General features: G+C 43.5%; 1 protein-coding gene across 1 annotated transcript in view; it reads right to left on the reverse strand.

Annotated features, from left to right (window-relative positions):
- The window catches only part of LOC143964466 (ubiquitin carboxyl-terminal hydrolase 12-like), a 77,780-nt gene that overhangs the window by 40,254 nt on the left and 13,737 nt on the right, over positions 1–23,789 (reverse strand). Inside the window, exons 2-3 of the mRNA XM_077474338.1 lie at positions 10,996–11,076; positions 2,606–2,819 (exon numbers count right to left, since the gene is read on the reverse strand). Of these exons, the coding sequence (XP_077330464.1) occupies positions 2,606–2,819; positions 10,996–11,076 (295 nt within the window). The remainder of the gene's footprint in view (positions 1–2,605; positions 2,820–10,995; positions 11,077–23,789) is intronic.

Genomic DNA, 23,789 nt, shown 5'->3' on the forward strand with positions numbered 1-23,789 from the left:
GGTGTGTTCCAACTGAAGGGGGATGGGACTGACTAGGGGAGGAGAGAGAGAGAGAGAGAGATCTGTTTCCTCTCCCCTGAGAGAACCGGGATTTGTGGTGTTTACACACACAAATCCTGGAGTTCTTGCTCCATCACGAGTGACCACAGATGCCCGGCAGTCAACGCACCTCCTACAGTGTCTTAAAGGGCCGACGTACAGTTATGGCGGTTAGCCCAGGGGAGCCAACCTGCCACATTATAACTGCGGCTGCTGGTCGGGAACCCGTTAAAACAGTTTCTAAAAATTACAAACAATGACTCTGAATAACAGAGCTCAACTCTTTGAGAATACGTTCATCTGTCCAGGTTCTTTATTCACATTTATTTTGTCTAAGTGTTTCTGGACCATATCAAGTTCGAACTTTTGGGGTTCTTTTAGGGCTATGTCATTACTATCCCCCATTAAGAATTTGAGTGCCCCCATTGTCTTTTTATGAACACAGGTCTGAAGACGGTATTTAAAAAATTTGCCTTCTCTTTGTCCCCAGTAATTATCTCTAAATTATTTTGTAAAGGGCCTACATATGCTCAGGCATCATCTTAGTATTAGATTTGAAGAATTTTTGGCATTTTTTCCTACTTTGCTCCCTACTCTTTGCAACCCCTTGTTCATTTTGAATATGTGCGGTCTTCAATTCCTTATTACATATTCTGTTATATGCTTTTCATTTTTAATTATAGTGATCCCTCTTTTTTATAGGTTTTTAAAAACCCTCTTCTTATTTATTGCTTTTGTTAATGTTGTGAGCCCACAGCAGTATAAATTGTAGTGTGTTTGCATACAGTTGATTTGAAGTTGATTTTTTCTGTTCTTAAATGACAACATCTCCTCCAAGTCTTGAAGAGCAGCCCTCAGGTTGGAAAATTTGCTTTCCTGCAACTGCTTTTGTCATTCCAGTATGTGCTTCTTGTTTACAGCTTATATTAAATGAAATCATCATGTTATGGTCACTACTCCCCAGATGTTCTTTAGTAACTGTACCAAAAAAATTAAAAGTTCAATTTCTGAGTAGGTAAAATCTCCCGCTGATACCACTGCCCTAGCCCCTGAAACCCTTCCTATCTGTACAAGGAGCGTCCACCTCCTCATTTACACCAGGGGGGGGGCCAGTAGCCAACTCAAATAATTAACTTTGATGTATGCATACCTTAAAGCGGGATTCCACCCTAAAGTGGAACTTCCGCTCATCAGAACCCTCCCCCCTTCGGTGTCACGATTGGCACCTTTCAGGGGGGAGGGGGGTGCAGATACCTGTCAAAGACAGGTATTTACACCCACTTCCGGGCATAGACTCCCACGGGAGTCTATGTCTCTTCCTGTCCTGCCGCGCTGTCTCTGGGACACACACGGGTCCCAGAGACAGTGCGGACAATTCCTATTGCGCTGCGCGACTCGCGCATGCGCAGTAGGGAACCAGGAAGTGAAGCTTCAACGCTTCGCTTCCTGATTCCCTCACCTAGAATGGTGGTGGCAGCAGCCGAGAGCCGAGCAATCGATCGGCCTCGGCTGCCGACATCGCTGGACCCTGGGACAGGTGAGTGTCCATTTATTAAAAGTCAGCACTTGCAGTATTTGTAGCTGCTGGCTTTTAATATTTTTTTTCACAGTGAAATCCCTCTTTAAAGCGGGATTCCAACCTAAAGTGGAACCTCCGCTGATCGGATCCCTCCCCCCCTCCGGTGTCACAATTGACACCTTTCAGGGGGGAGGGGGGTGGAGATACCTGTCAAAGACAGGTATTTTCACCCACTTCCGGGCATAGACTCCCGTGGGAGTCTACGCCATTTCCTGCCTGCCGCGCTGTCTGCTGGGACACACACGGGTCCCAGTGACAGCGCAGAGATTTCCTATTGCGCGGCGCGGCTCGCGCATGCGCATGCGCAGTAGGGAACCGGGAAGTGAAGCCGATTCGCTTCACTTCCTGATTACCTCACCTAGAATGGTGACTGCAGCAGCCGAGAGATCGATCGGCCTCGGCATCGCTGGAACCCGGGACAGGTGAGTGTCCATTTATTAAAAGTCAGCAGCTGTAGTATTTATAGCTGCTGGCTTTTAATATTTTTTTTTTTTTTTGGTGGGTATCCCTCTTTAAGCTTGCAAATCTATTTCGCTTAGCAAACTTCTGGCATTGGTGAACAAACACTTTAATCCATTGCTGTATTTTTCACGTGAATTGTGTATATTTTATTTTGTAGTACAAACAACAGCGTGATTGCTAATGGTTGTTTGTAATGTGAAATCTCCCCATCTCCCACCATAGCCCTCCCTCCATTCCAAACTTGATTATTTCTGAACCCCTCCGACTTATCTGCCCCATTATTTTCTAAAATCACCTTCCCCCTCAACCCTGGCTGAAAGCGGCTGTAAACCGATGATTTAAAAACATGTGGTAGAGTTTACTACTCCACCACACTTCCCATAAGCCTCACCCCTACTACAGCAGACCCATTCCATTTAGATGCAAACAATTTTTGGCATGCAGGTTGAACCCCAATGAAAATTCAGCCCAGTGCTTGTATTTGTTAAAACATGAGACAGCACTCATGTATCATTATCTGCATACCATTCTCTTTCCTCAGCCTGGAGATGAATTTCTTTGGGGGTATAACCCCCACTTTCTTCTTTTGTGTAGCAATGCTGTTAAAAAGGTCTGCCAAACATGTAAGCAAGCTTTCCTTCTTCCGCGGCTGGACCTTGTATGCCAGAACTTTCTCCCGAAACGGGCGACAAAAATAAAGTGCTTGTAGAACAGAGTTGCAGTAGCAGGTGTTGCCAAACTGTGGAGAAACAAAAACAAAAGTAACAGTTTCATAGTTAGTAAGGCTGAATAAAGACACCAGTCCATCCAGTTCAACCTGAGTGAGTGTCTACAATTGTCCCTATCCCTGTACATTGCACACTCACATCGGTCCCTACCCTCAAGGAGCCCACAATCCAAGATCCCCATTCATATACTAGGGCCAATTTTGGACAGAAGCCAATTAACCTACCTGCATGTCTTTGGATTGTGGGAGGAAACTGGAGTACCCGGAGGAAACCCACGCAGGCACAGGGAGAACATGCAAACTCTAGCCAGGGAGTGTTGTGGTTGGGATATGAACCAGCGACCCTTCTTGCTGCTAGGTGAGAGCGCTAACCACTAAACCACTGTGCCGCCCAACAGTAACAATCATTTTATCTTTAAAGTGACACCAAGGCTAGGTTCACACGTATGTGCTCCACGAATGTCACATGGGCTGAAGTCACGTGTACTGCCATATGCAAACTACAAATCCAGGATCACTTTTTCCTGTGTTCCCCCATCACAGCAGATTAAGGGGACTTTCACACTGGGGCATTGGGGACGTCAGTGGTAAATTTCAATGGGCAGGGGTGCTTTAGGAGCGGTGTATACACCGCTTCTAAAGCACTGCAAATATTACTTTTTTTTTAACGTCCCGCAAGCGCACCTCTCCATTTTCATCCTGGGCTTTCCCACTGGCGTGACAGGAGAGGCACTATTTTTATTGCTTTAGCGCCTGTAAAGGGACTCAGTGTGAAAGTGGCCTTAAGGTCACGATTAACTCAATATGCCAGAATTTCGGCCAAGCACAGCAATATAATAAAATCCACTTAAAAAAAATAAAAAATAAAAAAAAAGTGTAGCTACAGAAAGTTGGAACCATATTTAGTTTAGCAAATGATTTAGATAACTGTGAGCCCAAAGTGACATTAAAGAGGAAGTAAACCCTGATGGCTTTACTTCTTCTTGGTCTCCCTGCAAAGGTAAAGCATAATGGACTACTATGCATCGCATAGTAGTCCATTATGTGTCACTTACCTGACACAGGAGCCAGCGATGTCACCGCTGTCCCCTGTAGACCGCAGCATCCATCTTCTTCCGGGTATCGCACCTGCGCGCCGCTGTCTATTTTACTAAATATCTCCTAAACCGTGTAGGTTTAGGAGATATTTCTTGGACCTACAGGTAAGCCTCAATCTAGGCTTACCTGTAGGTCAAAGTGGTTTGTAAGGGTTTACAGCAGCTTTAAAGTCTAGATGTAACATAACATACAAGTATGACCTGCAGTATTCCTTTGATGCTGTGCTCACAGCTTATTTGAAATATGCACAAAGAGTTTGGAGGTAAGGGACTTTTGCGGTACCAAATATTATAAATAAAGAGAAATATAATGAAAAAATATACAAATGTATTTAACACATACTCCACATATAAATATAGGAAAAAAACGGCTTCTTCAGGAACAAGGGAGTAGCAGTGTCTTTGAACTGTAATATTGTGACATCATAGCTGTTGCTATGCTATTTACATTCTAAAGTTTGGTTGTTTTGATGTGATGTCTTCATTAATTGATCTTTTTCTTTTGTCTTTTATGCATATTTTAGAGAGTAACACATTGTCTTTTTGTGATATGAACACTTCTAATCCTTTGTTCCTGAAGAAGCCAATCAAGGCGAAACATGTTGAACGTATTGGGATGGAACCTGTCTGTCTGTCTATAATAGAATGTCACCTGTGTTTATGCATTAGGTGCCTGTTATATACCATAGGGAATTGTATTAAATGTTGGATTTTTTTCTATATATCAGGCACCTAATGCATAAACACAGGTGACATTCTATTATAGACCGACAGAGGTTCCATCCCAATACGTTCAACATGTTTCGCCTTGATCGGCTTCTTCAGGAACAAAGGATTAGAAGTGTTCATATCACAAAAAGACAATGTGTTACTCTCTAAAATATGCATAAAAGATGAAAGAAAAAGATTAATGAAGACATCACATTAAAACAACAAACCTTTAGAATGTAAATAGCATAGCAACAGCCATGATGTCACAATATTACAGTTCAAAGACTGGAATGTGGAGTATGTGTTAAATACATTTGTATATTTTTTCATTATATTTCTCTTTATTTTTAATATTTGGTACCGCAAAAGTCCCTTACCTCCAAACTCTTTGTGCATATATCTCTTTCTGGGATGTTGGTACTACTATTGTATATTAGCCGAACGGACCCCTGTCAGAATGTTTTTGTAAATGGCTTATTTGAAATGTTTAAATAGGTTGTCCACATTTAGATATAAGCTGGAAAACCAGATCCTCAGTGATTCAGTGAAACATGGAAGAGGTCACCCTGTTTGAAACCCTGGTGATCAGCTGTTTCCTGTTGATTGATAAGAACAAACACCAAAGGTGTTTAGCACCTAAATCGCCCAGATCCATTTATTTTTTTATTTTTTATTTTTTATTATTATTTTACTGAAAACTAAAAAAAGGAATGTACAGGTGCCTCACATAATCACCATGATCCATCTCTCCTGAAGAAAGGTATTAGCATGAATGGGTGGCTTTTGACGTATAGTGTATGGCCACCTTTATACACCTAAAATTACTAGCTGCGCTTTCAGTACCATTAATTGTTAACAACACACCAAACACAGAACCCACAAAATGCCAAAATGTCTCATTGACCACATGTAGCGCAGCCCATTGAAATAAACAGGCTGCTCTATGCGTATCACTGGAAAAACGAGCCACAAAATGTGCGCTCCCACTATGCTAGATGTGAATGAGGCCTGAAAGCGAGATTGGTTCGGGAACACAAGAACAACGAGGCTACATTCACATCTGTGTGTTTCCTTGCATTTCAGAAATGCGCTGCAGCAAAAAAAAAAAAAAAAACGCCATAAAAAAACGAACCAAGCTCCGCTCTAAAAAAAAACAAAAAAAAAAAGAAGTTCTAAAGCTTCTTTGGGGTGATTGCTGTGTGTAGGGCAGCCCATTCAGGTGGATGGGCTGCCCTATGTGTGATGAGTGAAAATGCTCCAAATCACCTCTCCACCTCGCTAAAGATAAAAAAAAAAAAAAAAAAAAATGAAAAACCGCATGTGGGAATTACAAGTTGCTGCTATGCAGAGATGTGAACTGGGCTTGACAGCTGAGTGTTTCTGTCCACTTCCTCCTATGTACTTGTATAAAGATGGCCATACACTATTCAATTTGATTGTATATTGTGTATTTAGTGAGAAATGCTTCTCATTTAAAAAAAAAGTGCAGCTGGGAGTGGGAGGGTAGATGATGTAGTGTGTGCGCTAATAAGGTCAGCTGATCAACTCTTTCCTTAACCACTTAAGCCCCAGACCATTTTGCTGGTCTGCCCAAAGACCAGAGCACTTTTTGCTATTCGGCACTGCGTTGCTTTAACTGACAATTGTGCGGTCGTGCGACGTGGCTCCCAAACAAAATTGACATCCTTTTTTTCAGCACAAATGGAGCTCTCTTTTGGTGGTATTTAATCACCCCTGCGAATACCCCCCCCCCCCCCCCGAGAATATCAGGGAGATTCCCTTTTTGACTCTTTCACAGAAAGTGTTCTTTCTAGTGGCCATCACATCAGCCAGGAGGGTTTCGGAAATGGCGGCCTTGTCTTGCAAGTCGCCCTTTCTGGTTATTCACAGGGATAAGGTGGTGTTGCGTCCGCAACAGTCCTTTCTACCGAAGGTGATCTCGGCTTTTCATATCAATGAGGACATTGTATTACCATCGCTGTGTCCTAAGCCGAAGCACCCCAAGGAGGTGGCCCTTCACGCCCTGAAGGTGTATTTGGCTGCCACGGCTCCCTTTCGGAAGTCAGACTCACTGTTTGTTTTAGTGGCTGGTCCAAAAAAGGGGCATGGCGTTCTCGCCGGCCACCATTTCCAGGTGGATCAGACAGATTGTAGTCCAAGCCTACTCCTTGAAAGGGCAGGTGCCCCCCTTTGCGGTCACGGCCCACTCCACAAGGGCAATCGGAACATCTTGGGCCTTTCGACACCAAGCGTCAGTCGCTCAGGTGCATAAGGCGGCGACCTGGTCGTCTGTCCATAGGTTTACCAAGTTCTACAAGGTAGACTTCCGTGCATCGGCTGATGCCTGTTTTGGCTGCAAAGTTTTGCAGGCGGCCTTGTAGTTGCAATTGAATATGCAATCAATATTTTTTCCTGGTTTTTCGAAAAAAATGCAGTACTGTTATGTTAATGCACTGTTGCATTACTTCCACAGTTGGTTGCGGTCTTGGGGATCACTCCTGTTTAGGATACCTGGTTATTGGTGGTGGTTTTTCCACGCACTGCTGTTTTTTTTTTTGTGGGTTTAGTTCACTAGTTCCCACTTGCCATGGTGGATGAAGTTTTTATGCTGTTTTTCCCACCCCTCGTTTGGCACTGCTCGGGGACGTCCCATTTTGTTACAGAGAGGAGCTGTGTCGGTCGGTGAATATTAGAGAAAATAGGATTTTTGTACTCACCATAAAATCCTTTTCTCTGTAATTCACCGACCGACACAGCACCCGCCCCTACTTTTTTTGCTTTACGTTATACTGCTTGTTGACGTACTGAGGCTGCTAGGGCAGACTGTGGGGATTGTAGCCTAGGGAACGCCCCCCTGGGCGGAACTAAAAGTTCTGAAGTGTTGTATTACAACTTTGCCTAGTAATCTCCAGTGATAGGGCTAACAACCCATTTTGTTACAGAGAGGAGCCATGTCGGTCGGTGAATACAAGAGAATTTTTTTTCTTTTCTTTTTTTTCCCCCATTTTTTTTTCCTCAGTTTAGGCCGATACGTATTCTTCTACATATTTTTGGTAAAATAAACAAATAAAAATCGCAATAAGCATTTATTGATTGGTTTGCTCAAAAGTTATAGCCTTTACAAAATAGGGGATAGATTAATGGCATTTTTATAATTTTTTTTACTAGTAATAGCGCTGATCGTCGATTTTTATTGCGACTGCGACATTATGGTGGACACTTCGGACATTTTTGGGACCATTGTCATTTATACAGCAATCAGTGCTATACAAATGCACTGATAACTGTGTAAATGACACTGGCAGTGAAGGGGTTAACCAGTAGGAGGCAGTGTAAGGGTTAAGTATGTCCTGGGGAGTGATTCTAACTGTGTGGGGGGGGGGGGCGTGGCTACATGCGACACATCACTGATCTCTGCTCCCGATCACAGGGAGCAGAGATCAGTGACACGGTCACTAAGCAGAACGGGGAGATGCCCGTTTATATTAGCATCTCCGCATTCTTCCTCTCCATGAGACGATCGCGGGTATCCCCGCGGCGATCGAGTCCATGGGAGCCGGCTCACGGGGGACCCGGCCGGCGTACACATGATGGCACGGAGGCAAATTTAAAGGGACAAGCAGGTACGCCCATTTGCCCAGCCGTGCCATTCTGCCGACGTACATCGGCGTGCGCCAGTTGGGAACTGGTTAAAGACTGTAGGTCACGACACAGGAAGTAAGACAAAAGCAATAGATACGTTTGGAAACCTGGATGGTGGGCACAAGGATAAGTGTCTGTAGATTTTATGTAAAGCTTTCATATTTTTTGCAAAAAAAAGTACATGAGTGCTATATTGGTACATAGGGGGGCTGGAATTTAGGGGAAAAAAAAAAAAAGAGGTTTACTTGTCCTTTAAGCTTTAGGTGTGCATTTTTGCCATCATTTTAGATGTTCACGTCTGTCGCTATAGGCATTAGGTATTATCTACTTGCGGAAGAAGTTAGGTATGTGAGTGTGTATGGGTGTAAGTGTGTTCTGGTTGTAACCATCTACGGATACCCTGTACGGTCTCTTTTTTTTTTTTTTTTTTTTTTTTTTTTTTTTTTATAGGGCTGTGTTTAGTCTCTATGACCTATACTTTTTTTTTTACCTTTGGGTAAACTATTTATGGATGTTATATATATTCTTTTGTTACTCTTGTTATAAAAATTGTTCTTGTTTTTTTGTATGTTTATGCAAAATTTTAAGTGAACACCTTTTAAAAAAATTAGATTTTGTTTATTTTTTTTTTTATTGGATATGTTTTATAGCAGAAAGTAAATTATTTTTTAAATCAAAAAGGTTCGGCCTTTTTTCATTTATATAATAAAAAATACAAACACCCAGTGGTGATCAAATATCATCAAAAGAAAGCTCTATTTGTGTGAAAAAATTATATAAAATTTTGTTTGGGTACAGCATTTCATGACTGCGCAATTACCAGTTAAAGTAGCGCAGTGCTAAATAGCTCTAGTCATAAGGGGGTAAAACCTACCGGAGCCGAGGTGGTTATTCAATGCTGTAGTGTTTATATATTCATGTAAATTTGTAATCTCTTTTGAACAGAAGGAATAGGTGGCACTGAGAGAGGGGGGGGGGGGGGGGAGACAGTAATACGATCTATGCCAAACAATGCCATGTAAGTCGGGTATATATTGGGGGAATTTGGGGTATAAAGTAGGCAGCTTTTATTGGGGATAGGTGTACCTGGATGTTTTGTATCATAAATGGTCTTTTTAAGGGAACACAGCAGATATTATATTTTTCTTATTTTGAGGTGTTGTCATATGAGTAAACTTACTTTACCTGACACATGCTGTATAACAACGGCCCAATATGGCTGAATCCCTTCTGCTGGGCTATTGTATTCTGACAGCTGTAAGCACCAATTAGCTGCAGATGCTGGGCAGCCAGAAATTAATGGCTGGGCTCCTTCAATAATGATGGACTAATCAACTTTCGTTGAGGCAGCAGGGCCACCAACCGTGGGAATTTTGGCTAACCCCTCTGAATTGGCCAAAATGGCTCCCCAAATCATCATCATCAACTGTGGAAAAGTTTGCATTCCATTTGGAAATCAAGGTCCCAGAGTCTGCAGGAAGAGTGGAGAGGCATAGAATCCAAGTTGCATGAGGCTCAGTGTGAAGTTTCCACAGTCAGTGATGATTTTGGGAGCCATGTCATCTGCTGGTGTTGGTCCACTGTGTTTCATCAGGTCCAAAGCCAGCACAGCCCTCTACTAGGACATTCTTCATAGTTTCATAGTTAGTAAGGTTGAATAAAGACACCAGTCCATCCAGTTCAACCTGAGTGAGTGTCTACAACCATCCCTATCCCTGTACATTGCACACTCACATCAGTCCCTACCCACAAGGAGCCCACAATCAAAGGTCCCCATTCATATACTAGGGCCAATTTTGGACAGAAGCCAATGAACCTACCTGCATGTCTTTGGGGTGTGGGAGGAAACCGGAGTACCCGGAGGAAACCCACGCAGGCACAGGGAGAACATGCAAACGCCAGGCAGGTAGTGTCGTGGTTGGGATTCGAACCAGTGACCCTTCTTACTGCTAGGTGAGAGTGCTACCCACTACACCACTGTGTCGCCCAAGAGCCCTTCATTGCTTCCCTCTGCTGATCAGCATTATGGACATGCCGATTTCATTTTTCAGCAGGACTTGGCACCTGCCCACACTTCCAAAAGTACCAATACCTGGTTTCATGATTATGGTATCACTGTGCTTGATTGGCCAGCAAATTTGCCTGACCTAAACCCCATAGAGAATCTGTTGGGTATTGCCAAGAGGAAGATGAGCTGAATGCCGCCATCAAAGCAACCTGGACTTCCATAACATCTCAGCGGTGCCACAGGCTGATCGCCTCCACGTCACGCCGCATTGATGCGCTAATTCATGCAAAAGGAACCCCGGCCAAGTATTGAGTGCATACTGTACTGTACATGGACATACCTTTTCAGTAAGCCAACACTTCTGTATTCAAATCCTTTTTTAAATTGGTCTTATGTAATGTTCTAATTTTCTGAGATACTGAATTTGGGGTTTTCACTAGCTGTAAGCCATAATCAACAAAAATAAAAGAAATAAATGCTTGAAATATATCACTCTGTGTGTAATGCATCTATATATAAAATATACGAGTTTCACTTTTTGAATTGCATTACTGAAATAAATTACGGTAACTTTTTGATGCTGTTCCAATTTTATGAGATGCACATGTGTAGATGCAAGTGCAATTATATATCCTTGGGATATTTGAAACACTGTCACTGAAAAGGCCAATATCTGTGACATGTGCAATACAATCTTCACACAAATAAAAGGAATAGGAGTAACACTTACATTGACCAAACCAAAGTAATGTTCATTTACAGGAAATTGCTCCGGGCCAATCTCTTTTTCCAATGTTGAGGCATTAGTGCCCTGTGAAAGAAATACAATGTAAAAATGACAATTGTCAGAAGTGTGAATTTTGATATAAAAACCATTTAAATTATCAAAATGTTTAGAAAAAATCCATTTAAAATGTATGCAGTACTAAAGAGCGAGATGAAAAATTAGAGATGCACTGAAATTTCAGGCAAAATGGTGTTATTGGCATTTTGCAGATGAGAGAAAAAGGTGCCAAAACACACGCAATTTTGCAGCGAATTTACCGTGCTTATAGTGTGCTTTTCATAGGTCATGTGAATCGAAAACAAGATAAAAAATGTAGCACAGGTGCATTATTGATGCTTTCTTGCTGCGTTTTCAATGCATTTCAATGGGGAGGTACATTTTTGGTGCATTTTTTTTTTTTTTAAACTGCCCAAAAATGCAGCAAGCAGCATTTTTAACACCATAAACGGAAGCACAACGGACCATTATCAAGACATACATAAAATTTAAAGGCATGCATTTTTCTTGAGATTTCCTTTGCGCTAAAAGTGCCAATAATGTCCGACAAATTCATATTCTCTTAAAATCATGATATTAATTTAAAAATCAAATATAATACAATTGTATATAAAAAAGGAAACTTTTTTTTTTTTTAAAGGCTGTAATTTTTGGTTTTCGAGCCAACTGCATCCAGCATTTTCAGTATCAAAATTTCCTATCTGTGCACCTGTAGAAAAAATGATCTGCATTCTACACCAATAAATTAAATGTGCACATCACACATTACTATTTAAAACGAGGGTGGTTTTAAACCCAAAAATCTCTTCGAGGAAATATATAAGTAATGGCTGGTCTGGAACTTCTACTCTGTGGTCATATTTAAAGGTTTACAAAGACATATAAACATAGATATATCTATAAGACAGTCTGCACTACAACACATGCAAGATAGGTATTCTTTACGCAACTCCTGACCTTTGTACAAGCATATGTCATCAGACCTGTGAACTTAATATTTTACAAAGAATATATTTTAACAAGGCGTACCACTGTAAAATGATGCAGTGTTGTATTGTGCCACGCCAGGTCAGGAGCAGTGCATGGAAGCACCAGTGAGGCATAGCTCATGGCACGATGGTCTTCATGGACCATAGCTCATGTCCACCCCAGTCGCTTGTCTGGGATATCACTTACAAGGGCCTGGGGTTGATGCAAGAGGTGCCTCTGAGGTGCCCAGCGCGCTCTGCAACTCCAAACCCCTGCACTCTGCATTTTACTCCGAGGCCAGAGTGGCACCCCGCCCCTTTAATCCCACCCAATCACATTACTAACCTAGCAGCAGGCTCTACCTCAGCAGGGAAGCGGAGCATAGATCACCTTGGAATGGCGAAGGGGACACTGGGAGGAGGAATCATGTCCCGGCTTAGGCCGCAGCATGCAGGTAGTGCTTCTCTGTGACCTTTGGCACGCTGGCCGCTAAAAGTATAATGTCATCATCAGGGGCAGACTGACCATTTGGCCACTCTGGCACTGCCCGAGGGCCCCGGGCCACTAGGGGGCCCCATCAGGGTTGCCAGCATCAGTAAAACCAGGGACAGTATGTAAAAATCTGTGTTTTTTTTACATCTGCCTCTGAAATGTCCCTTACCGACATACTTTTGGTCTAAAAATCCAGAGATTATAGCTGCCCCACCTCTCCAGTACCTTCTCAGCCAATAGAAACAGGTCTGTGTATACTGTGTGTACATGTATGTGTATACTGTGTGTACATGTATGTGTATACTGTGTGTACATGTATGTGTATACTGTGTGGCCCCATAATCTCCGATTGCCTGGGGACCCCATAATCTCCTATTGCCCGGGGGGCCCCATGAGTTGTCAGTCCGACCCTGGTCATCATGTTGCTGTAGGGGTGAGCCGGCCCTGGATCCCTCTGGCTGGCCCCCTTACAAGTGTATTGGCTGACCCCCCTGATGGCGGCACCGTCTGTATGTGACGCCGTCCAGTAGTTTCACTGTACTTGGCCTGCAATTATGGTGAGTCTTGGGGCACAGCCCCACATGAGCATGGCACATTAGCTCAGTTTTTTTCCCATTATACTCTGAACATATATTTAAAGTGGGAGTAAACCCAGTTTCAAAAAAACACTTACATTCTCGGCATGCTGGAAATGCTAGCTTTCATATTCATAGTTTCATAGTTAGTAAGGTTGAATAAAGACACCAGTCCATCCAGTTCAACCTGAGTGAGTGTCTACAATTGTCCCAATCCCTGTACATTGTACACTCACATCAGTCCCTACACTCAAAGAGCCCACAATCCAAGGTCCCCATTCATATACCAGGGCCAATTTTGGACAGAAGCCAATTAACCTACCTGCATGTCTTTGGAGTGTGGGAGGAAACCGGAGTACCCGGAGGAAACCCATGCAGGCACAGGGAGAACATGCAAACTCCAGGCAGGTAGTGTCATGGTTGGGATTTGAACCAGCGACCCTTTTTACTGCTAGGTGAGAGTGCTACCCACTACACCACTGTGAGCTCAACCAAACTTTCAAACCATCCAATGGCTGGTTTCATAACTGATCACATGTGCAGCATTATGGTAGTTGAAGAATCATTAGAGGCCAAGATGGCAGCTTCCGTGACTGAAAACGATAGAAGGGTTTACTTCCACTTTAAACTTAAAAATCCAGGTTTTGCATTACTCACAGCTGTGCAATGCAACTCCATCATCCTCATCCCTGCCCAGAATCATACATCCCTATCCTGTAGAGAGATGTAAATGACTTTGGGCGGGGATGAGGATGAACTTTACATTGTGGAGAGGGATACAGATAATGATTCGGTGGGATGGCCAGAAGGTGGATTCGGTGGGAACGGCCGGTAGGGAGGGCCTGAGGGATGTTGGTGGTAAGGAGTCAGGGGGACCCAGGCCTAAAGCTGTGTAAGAGGCCCCAAAATCTATGATGGCCGCACTGCATACAGAACCCAGTGAACATGACAAACGCCAAGCAATTTTCGCACCTACCACGGACATATTCTCTATGGAGTCTTTAGGAATCAGGATCACACCAAAGATGGAGTGATACTAATGTTTCTGGAGAGTGCCACAAGCAGAGCCAAATGCCCAAAGGTTATTATTAAAGGCTAACCTTGCAACTCCTAGTCTAGCAGGGTCTGGTTATGCCCCTATAGAAGCCCAGAGGATCAGCCGAGCCCCAGCAGCGTAATGAAGAATCTTAAAATGTTACTAAACCCACAACAGTAAAATCAGTCTGTACATGCAGTAAAGCATGCTTGTTATACCCACTATGGAACCTAAGGGGTTAATTCTTTGCATTGTGTATAAAGGCTGTTTGATCTTGTCTTTCTGATCCACCTCTTCTTCCGCTGTCTCCAAAAAATAACCTGATATTAACAGGGCCAGGGGATGGGCTGCACATGCCTAGTTTGGTGTGTATTACTAGGAGGGGTATTTATCAGTTTATATTATGATTAAATACATGATTAAACACAAAACATTAATTTGGGTAAGGTGTTGCATGACGGCAAAGTTACATAGTTAGGCTCCATGCACACTGGAGCTCAAACTGCAGTTTATTGGAGTTTGGGAGTTTTTTTTAAAAGCCCATAAACTCCACTCTATGTTAGCCTATGTGTCCATGCACACATGGACGTTTTTTAGCTTTAATGAGCAGTGGAGTTTATGGACTTTTTTCTGAACGCCAGAAATTTGCGTTCAAAGTGCCGTTTTTCACCGCCAAAAAACGGCAAACGCTGATAAACGCTCATAAGCATGCGTTATTAGTGTTCGGCATTATATTTTTCAATGCATTGTGGGATTTTTGGAATGTCCTCTGTGTATTTTTATAAAAAACGCCCATTAACGCTGTAAAACGCTCATAAACTGCTGTTAAAAGCAGGTTTTTCAACCAGCGTTTTCTGCCAGCAATCTGGCGTCCAGAAAAAGCTTTTTTGAGCTTTCAGTGTGCATGGAGCCTTAGTCAGGTTGAAAAAAAAGACACAAGTCCATCCAGTTCAACCACAAAAAAAAAAAATATATATAATAATAATAATAATGATAATAATAATATCATTACAATCCCATATACACAATTCTATATACCCAATTTTTGCCTTCGTCCAGAGGAAGGCAAAAAAACCCAGCAGAGCATGATCCAATTTGCTAAAGCAGGGGAAACAATTCCTTCAACTTTACCTATAAATGTTAGTACCCAGCTATATTATGTACACTTGGGAAATAATCCAGGCCCTTCTTAAAGCAATCCACTGAGCTGGCCAGAACCACCTCTGCAGGGAGTCTATTCCACATTTTCACAGCTCTTACTGTGAAGAAACCTTTCAGTATTTGGAGATTAGATCTCTTTTCCTCTACATGTAAAGAGTGCCCCCTTGTCCTCTTTGTTGACTGTAAAGTGAATAACTCGACACCAAGTTCACTATATGGACCCCTTATATATTTATACATGTTGATCATATCCCCCCTTAATCTCCTCTTATCAAGAGTGAATAAATTCAGTTCCTCTAATCTTTCCTCATAGCTGAGCTCCTCCATGCCTCTTATCAGTTTGGTTGCCCTTCTCTGCACTTTCTCCAGTTCCCCGATATCCTTTTTGAGAACTGGTACCCAAAACTGAACGGCATATTCCAGATGAGGTCTTACTAATGATTTGTACAGGGACAAAATGATATCTCTCTCTCTGGAGTCCATACTTCTCTTAATACAGGAAAGGACTTTGCTCGCTTTGGAAACAGCAGCTTGGCATTGCATGTTATTATTGAGCTTATGATCTACCAAAACCCCCAGATCCTTCTCCACTATGGATTCCCCCAGTTGTACTCCCCCTAGTATGTATGATGCATGCATATTCTTAGCCCCCAAGTGCATAACTTTACATTTCTCAACATTAAACCTCATCTGCCACATAGTCGCCCAATTAGACAGAGCATTGACGTCAGCTTGTAAATTGGAGACATCCTGTAAGGACGTTATTCAACTGCATAGCTTGGTGTCATCTGCAAAGACGGAAATGTTACCATTGATCCCAGACCCAAAATCATTTATAAAGATATTAAAAAGTAAGAGTCCCAGCACTGAACCTTGGGGTACACCACTGATAACCTTAGACCATTCAGAGTAAGAATCATTAACCACTACTCTCTGAATTCTGTCTTTTAGCCAGGCATAATTGTCATAAAGTGCGACAGCACTGAAAAATTAAAAATGGCCTGGGAAGGAAGGGGATGAAAGTGTTCGGTACTGGGGAGGTTAAAGCTGGGTGGAATTTTTATGGCCTACAAAAGATGCAGCAATATAGGCATAACTGATTGCTCACACCTCCATTGACATCAAGCAGATACACAACAGATATCTCTACAGACATCACATGCTAAAGCTGTCCAAAGGAGGTGATTTTCCACATTAATAGCATGATCTTGAACAGGTCATGGAATAAACGGAAAGATTTTCACTTGAGTATTTACGGCAGACTTGAGCAATTTAGATGCTTGCATTGTGTGCATATGTACAATTTTAAAAATAAAATTTGCCATACGAGCTGAAAAAACAAAAAATAAAACCGTCAGGCTCTCCTTCATCTGCAAATTGCTGTGAGCTGCGCTGTTTATAGCTAACTGGGCCTTTTCACGCTGCTCAGTTGAAAAAAAAAAAAAAAACACAGTAAAACCGCTTATGCACTATGGCATATGCATGAAGGTAAAAAACCTTGAGCCTTTACAACCACTTTAAAGCCAAGTGTTGGGCTGGCCATACATTATACAAGTTTCTTGTACAACTTTCCTTTAGATTTACCAAAACCATATAATATGAGGTCAAACCTGAACACTTTCAATTTGTATGCAATCAGGCAGGCCCTTGTACTACAAAAGTTGAGGGTCAGTCTACAGAAAATTGAATAAGAAAATTGTATGGTGTATGGCCAACTTTATTGTACTTTAAAAAAGGTACACTATGCTAATGGCAGCCAATTCACTAAGAATGCTGCATCATACCTTAATTCACAAAAACTCAGACTTGACTTTTTTTCTTAATGCGTTCAGTATTACGCTCAGGGCCGCTGATAGGGCAGTACAACCAGCCCTGTTGTACCGGGCCTGGCCAGCAGGGGGGGCCCGAGCAGCTTTTAACCTCTAACTAAAAAAAAAAAAAAAAAAAAAAAAAAAAGCTAAATAACTATATTAACCCGCACCCACTTGATTACTAAGGTATATAAGGAATATATATTCATTTCCTGGGCCCCATCAGGTTACCAGAGGGGCCCAGGAGGTGAAAGCAGAAGAGGGGCTTTTTCCATTTTCGGGTGCAGGGATACAATTGCATGCTGTTCTCAGTATACCTGCACAAACTAAAGTTCTTCCTGCTCACTGTATGCCTCTCCGGTGGATGGATATTATTGTTATACAGCTCCCTTCATTCAGTAAGTGCTGCAGCTTGAGGGACTTATCACTGAGGTGGCTGAGACAGACAGAGCAGCAGGAATAATCTGGACAACGGCAGTGGTACACAGGCAAGCAGTCCACTGCACACACACACACTGACAGGTCACACTATTGTATAATGTGCAGTCCCCAGACTCTGTGTGCTCATGGTCATTATCATTATGATGATCAGGGCACATGACTGTGTGGTGCTGACTTTCCTGATATATGGCTGTACTGTGTGTTACAGACTATAACTCAGCACAGCCATAACAAAGTCAGCACCACACAGTCATGTTACACTGACAGAGCCATACATCATCAGCACATAGTGAAATGCTACTTTTACACATGTGATGGGGGGAAGGGGCAGTAAAAACACAGCCAAGCTGCATTTCTACCACCCCCAAACCACTCCCCTTTGATAAACTTTCACCCAAGCTTTTCAATTAGGTCCTGCAGTTATGAATGGTGGTGCGCTATAAATGTTACATGTTCCAGCTCCTGCCTCCAGAGACCCCCCCCCCCCCATCCTGACAGCGTGGAGGCAGGGGTGGAATGAGAGGTGGGGTTGTGGGCGGAGCCAGGGTGGGTTGTGGGCGGGGTCAAGGGGCCCCGTCAGGTACGCTGTATGGGGCCCCATGATTTCTAACAGCGGCCCTGATTACGCTCGAAGGTGCCATTCTGAATGGATGGCATCACATTACACCATGGGCTGTGCATTATGGTAATGCACACTATCACAACACACAATTGTGAATGCCCTAAGGCTACTTTCACAAAGCAGCGCCTGGGCGTTAGCGCTAAAGCGCTGCTCGTTTTTGTGGTGCTTTAAAGCGGGAGTCCGCCGGGACTCCGCGTTTTTTTTTTTTTTTTTTTTTTTTAAAAGCCAGCAGCTACAAATACTGCAGCTGCTGACTTTTAAAATAGTGACACTTACCTGTCCAGCGCGCCCGCGATGTCGGCACCCGAAGCCGATCTCTCGATCGTCTCTCGGGTGCTGCCGCCGCCATCTTGGGTATGGGAATCAGGAAGTGGAGCCTTTCGGCTTCATTTCCCGGTTCCCTACTGCGCATGCGCGAGTCGCGCTGCGCAATAAGGATGGACCCGCTGCCTCTGGGATCTGTTTGTTTCCCAGCAGGCAGCGGGGGACTTTCGGAAAGGGGCGTAATCTACTCCCCTTTCCGCAGAGAGCTATCCCAGAAGTGGGTGCAGATACCTGTACTGTACAGGTACTTGCACCCCCCTCCCCCCTGAAAGGTGCCAATTGTGGCGCCGGAGGGGGGGAGGAATCCAATGAGCGGAAGCTACACTTTAGGGTGGACCTCCGCTTTAACAGTGCTTTTCGGTTGCTATTAACCACAAAGAAGGGGTTAAAAGTGCCCGTGTTGTGGAGCTTCTGAATTGTTTTCATTCATTTTAATGGGCAGGGCATTTTGGGGGAGCTGTATACAGCGCTCCAAGGATACTGTTTTTTTCGCCAACGTCCTGCAAGCGCACCACCCCAGTGTGTAAAAAAAAAAAAAACACACTAAAGAATGGAAGGCTGATTCAGGCATTATTTAGAGGCTATTTCTAGCACTAAAACGCCTGAAAGCTGCCTGTGTGAAAGGGGTCTAGTATCCCTTTCACACCAGGGCGTTTTGCAGGCGCTATAGCATTAGAAATAGCATCTGCAATCCGCCCTAAAAAAGCTGCACCATTGTATGTAGTGTGAAAGCTCGAGGGCTTTCACACTGGAGCAGTGCGCTGGCAGGACGTCAGGGAAAAGTCCTGCCATCAGCTTCTTTGGAGCGGTGAAGGAGCGGTGTGTTTACAGCTCCTCCACCGCTGCTCCCCATTGAAATCAATGGGGCAGCGATGTAATACCGCCGGCAAAACGCTGCTATTGCGGCGTATTCCTGGCAGTTTTAACCCTTTCTCTGCCGCTAGCGGGGGGGGTAAAAGCGATCCGCTAGCGGCCGAAATGCGCGGCAAATCCGGCGGTAAAACGCCGCTAAAAATTGTGGCGTTTTACCGCCGACGCTATGGGCGGTGTGGTGTGAAAGGGGTTTAAATGTAACTGAGAAAATAAAAGACGCAGCAAATAATACTTGTATAAAATGCCATTAAGGTGAATCTTTGCTCCCAAAAGTACAGCTCTTTCCATTTTCTGTCATAGTAAACAACTGTTCATTTTCAGCAATGTAATACGATGTCTAAGCGAGATGATTCATTTTAGGCAATTTCTAAACAAATGGAATTGTTTGTATCACTAAATTTGCCAAAGAAAGACAAAACTGAGAGGCTGCTGATTTGTTTCTGGCCTGAGCTGCAGCGCACTAGCTAGGAAATCTGGGAGTGCGATGAGGAATGTTGGAGTGTAATGTCCTGACCTACCACCAGTCTAAAATAGTGCACTATCACACCTCAAATCGCTTAGGTCACATACACACTTTACACGTCGCAGTAATTGTTGACATACATTTTAATACTTGGTATATGTGTTGTTGGGTGAGTGCCAATTCAACTTTATTGGCACCCCCATGTGCACACAGACACATCTGAACCTCAGACCACAACACATGCAACGTAAAACACTTGTGTTGGTTTGCAGTGCTCTGGAATAAAAATGTCTGTGGGTACTCATTAGGGATGAGCCGAACACCCCCGGTTCGGTTCGCAGCAGAACATGCAAACAGGAAAAAAATGTGTGCAAACATCATTAGTCTATGGGATGTGAATGTTAAAAATCAAAAGTGCTCATTGTAAAGGCTTATATGCAAGTTATTGCTATAAAAAGTGTATAGGGACCCGGGTCCTGCCCAGGAGACATGTATCAATGCAAAAAAAAGTTTTCAAAACGGCTTTTTTCCTTTGGGAGCAGTGATTTTATAATGCTTGAAATCAATAAAAATGTTATATTCCTTTAAATATCGTGCCTGGGGCCTGCCTGTAAAGAAGCGCATCTTTCCCATGTTTATAACAGTATCACAGCAAAATGACATTTCTAAAGGAAAAAAATGTCATTTAAAACTGCTTGCAGCTGTAATATATTGATAGATCCTGGCAATATAGATAAAAATAACAAAAAAAGAAAAAAGAATGGTGTGGATACCCCCCCCCCCCCCCCCAATCCATACCAGGCCCTTCAGGTCTGGTATGAATATTAAGGGGGAAACCGCACCAATTTTTTTTTTACCTCCCCTCCCCCAGGCACTATATACTCTGAACAGCAGTATATTTAAACTATACGGCCTGCCCTATATACTCTGTAGAATATTGGGCCTTAGGCGTTGGTGGTACCAGAACAACGTAAGCCCTCAAAGTTACACTTGTTGGGCGCAGGAACGGGCCCTGCGTTGAAATATTATATGAAAACATTCTAATTACATGCACCTGTTAAACAGGGACAGAAAAATGGGGCCTTGGGTGGTGGTGGTGCCCTAAACCAAAAACATTGTTGAAGCTAGCATCAAGATTAAGGAGGAATAGGATAGTCGGCATAGGCAGTCTTCAAGGGATCCCAGATCCATAGCAAATTGCATCAGTTACATCAGCATCAGGTGCTTGATAGCTGCTGATCCAAGACCAATTAATTTTTATGAATGTGAGCATATCAACGGAGTCTGTGAACAGGCACACTGTGATCCGTTACAAACCCTCCAGCAGCACTGAATGTGCATTCAGAAAGCACGCTGGATGCAGGACAGGTCAGTAGCTCAATTGCATATTGAGCAAATTCTGGAAGTGGTCTATTGTCAAGACCTAGTAACCCAGTGGATGCTCTGTTGGAAAAGTCTCCAAGTCTGCTATTGCCTCTAGATATTCCTGCACCATATAATGCAGACGTTGGCGATGATTGCTTGAATCAATCAGACCTTGGCACGGAGGACTGAAAAATAGTTTAATGGCATCGGTCAGATGGCCACCTTCTCCATCGCTCTTCCTCTGACTGAACAAAGCCTCAGCAACACGTTGTCCAGCACCAGGAAATGGTAACCTCCCAGGGTCTGGAAAAGCGTTGCACAAACCTTTCTTCAAGGCCTCCTGAAGGTGTTTCATCCGCTGCAAAGGCATGATGAGTTCTGAAACCTTACTTGTAACTTGGATCAAGAATGGTTTCCAGCCAGTAATGATCCCGCTCCTTGATACCACAAATCCTATGATTCTTTTGCAGGCTTTGTAGAATCGGGGAGGCCATGCAGCGCAAGTTTGCAGAGGCATTCGATTCCGAGTCCTCTGGGTCACCAAGGATCACATGATCCGTAACTAGAGGTCGACCGATATGGGTTTTTCTCTGGCCGATGCCGATATTTAGAAATCATGGCGGCCGATAGCCGATATATGATGCCGATTTTTTTGGGCCGATATGTTAGGCCGATTTTATTTTATTCATTTATTTTTTTCCTTTTTTATTATTTTTTTTTTTTTTAATCCCCCTTGATCTAACACACCTTTCCCACTGGGGCGTTTTTCAGGCGCTTTTGGGCTAAAAATAGCGCCTGTAAAGTGCCTGCAAAATGGCTCCCCTGTAGTCTGTGTGAAAGACAGAGTGCTTTCACACTGAGGCGATGCGCTGGCAGGATCTTTAAAAAAAAAAAAGTTCTGCAAGCAGCACGTTTGGAGTGGTGTATACCGCTCCTCCACCACTCCTGCCCATTGATACGAATGGGCACCACTGCCGAAGCGCATGCAATGCGATTTGGCAGCAGTGCTTCATGGGCGCATTTAACCTCTTCCTTGGCCGCTAGCTGGGTTATATGTGCCCCACTAGCAGCCAAATAGCACCGCTAAAATGATGGTAAAGAGCCGCTAAAACTTGTGTTTTACCATCAACGCCTGCCCGCTCCAGTGTGAAAGCGGCCTTCATAAGTGATACAGAAAATTTCTTACATTTAAAGCGGGACTCCGCGTTTTTTTTTTTTTTTTTTAAAAGCCAGCAGCTACAAATACTGCAGCTGCTGACTTTTAAAATAGTGACACTTACCTGTCCAGCGCGCCCGCCGCCATCTTGGGTATGGGAATCGGGAAGTGGAGCCTTTCGGCTTCATTTCCCGGCTCCCTACTGCGCATGCGCGAGTCGCGCTGTGCAATAAGGATGGACCCGCTGCCTCTGGGATCTGTGTGTTTCCCAGCAGGCAGCTGGGGACTTTCGGAAAGGGGCATAGATCTACGCCCCTTTCCGCAGAGAGCCATCCCGGAAGTGGGTGCAGATACCTCTACTGTACAGGTACCTGCACCTCCCTCCCCCCTGAAAGGTGCCAATTGTGGCGCCGGAGGGGGGGGGGGGGAATCCAATGAGTGGAAGCTCCACTTTAGGGTGGACCTCTGCTTTAAACATTTATTAAACAAAACAAACCTCCAATCAGTTTACTTGTATGTATGATTTAGATAAAAAAAAAAACCTATATATTAAATAAAAACAGGTAGTCAAAACTTTTGGACGAAAAAAAAAATGGGCTAACTTTACTGTTTTTATTTTATTTTTATTTTTTAAATAGTGTATTTTTTTCCCAAAAAAATGCATTTGAAAGACCTCTGTGCAAATGCCGTGTGACATAAAATATTGCAACAACCGCTATTTTATTCCCTATGATCTCTGCTAAAAAAAATATATCATTTTTTGGGGGGGGGGGGGGGGTCTAAGTGATTTTCTGGCAGAAAATACAGGATTTTTACTTGTAAGCAACAAGTGTCAGAAAAGATTTAGTCTTTAAATGGTTAAACTGAGAACTTCTACACACTGAGATGACTTCATTCATTCAAGTGTAAACATTGTATCTTTCTGTTCTTTTCTTGGCAGACTGCCCAGAGAGGAGGAAAGTGTTTCTATGACGACTCAGGCAACTTACACTGACTTCTATTACAGAAGTCATTTCAAAGTCCTGGCTTTTTATCAGCACAATCGGCCGATGCCGATTATTTAAAAAACGGCAAATATCGGCCGGCTGATATATATCGGTCGACCTCTATCCGTAACTACCTCCTCCCAGCCATGTACAACTCCTTGGGTTTCTGGGGACTGAAAACCATCCCTCGAAGACAGCTTCTGAGTGTTATCCTCTACATCCATGCCGACACAATCCTCCTCCTCCTCCTCGTCTTCCTGTGTGTTTGGTGGGCCTGCAGGAATGCCATCTGGATAAAAGGGGGCCTTGAGAGGAAAGGAAGTCCTCCTCCTCTTCCCACTACTCTGCCTCAAGTGCCCTGTCCATGATTCCACAAAGCATGTGCTCCAGTAGGAAGCCCAGAGGGACAATGTCACCGTTGCATGCATTGTCGCTGCTCACTATCCTTGTGGCCTCCTCAAATGGT

The sequence above is a fragment of the Lithobates pipiens genome, unplaced genomic scaffold (assembly GCF_037356315.1).
Source record: "Lithobates pipiens isolate NorthernLeopardFrog02 unplaced genomic scaffold, aLitPip1_a1.2 Scaffold_1, whole genome shotgun sequence".
In the NCBI taxonomy this organism is placed as follows: Eukaryota; Metazoa; Chordata; class Amphibia; order Anura; family Ranidae; genus Lithobates; species Lithobates pipiens.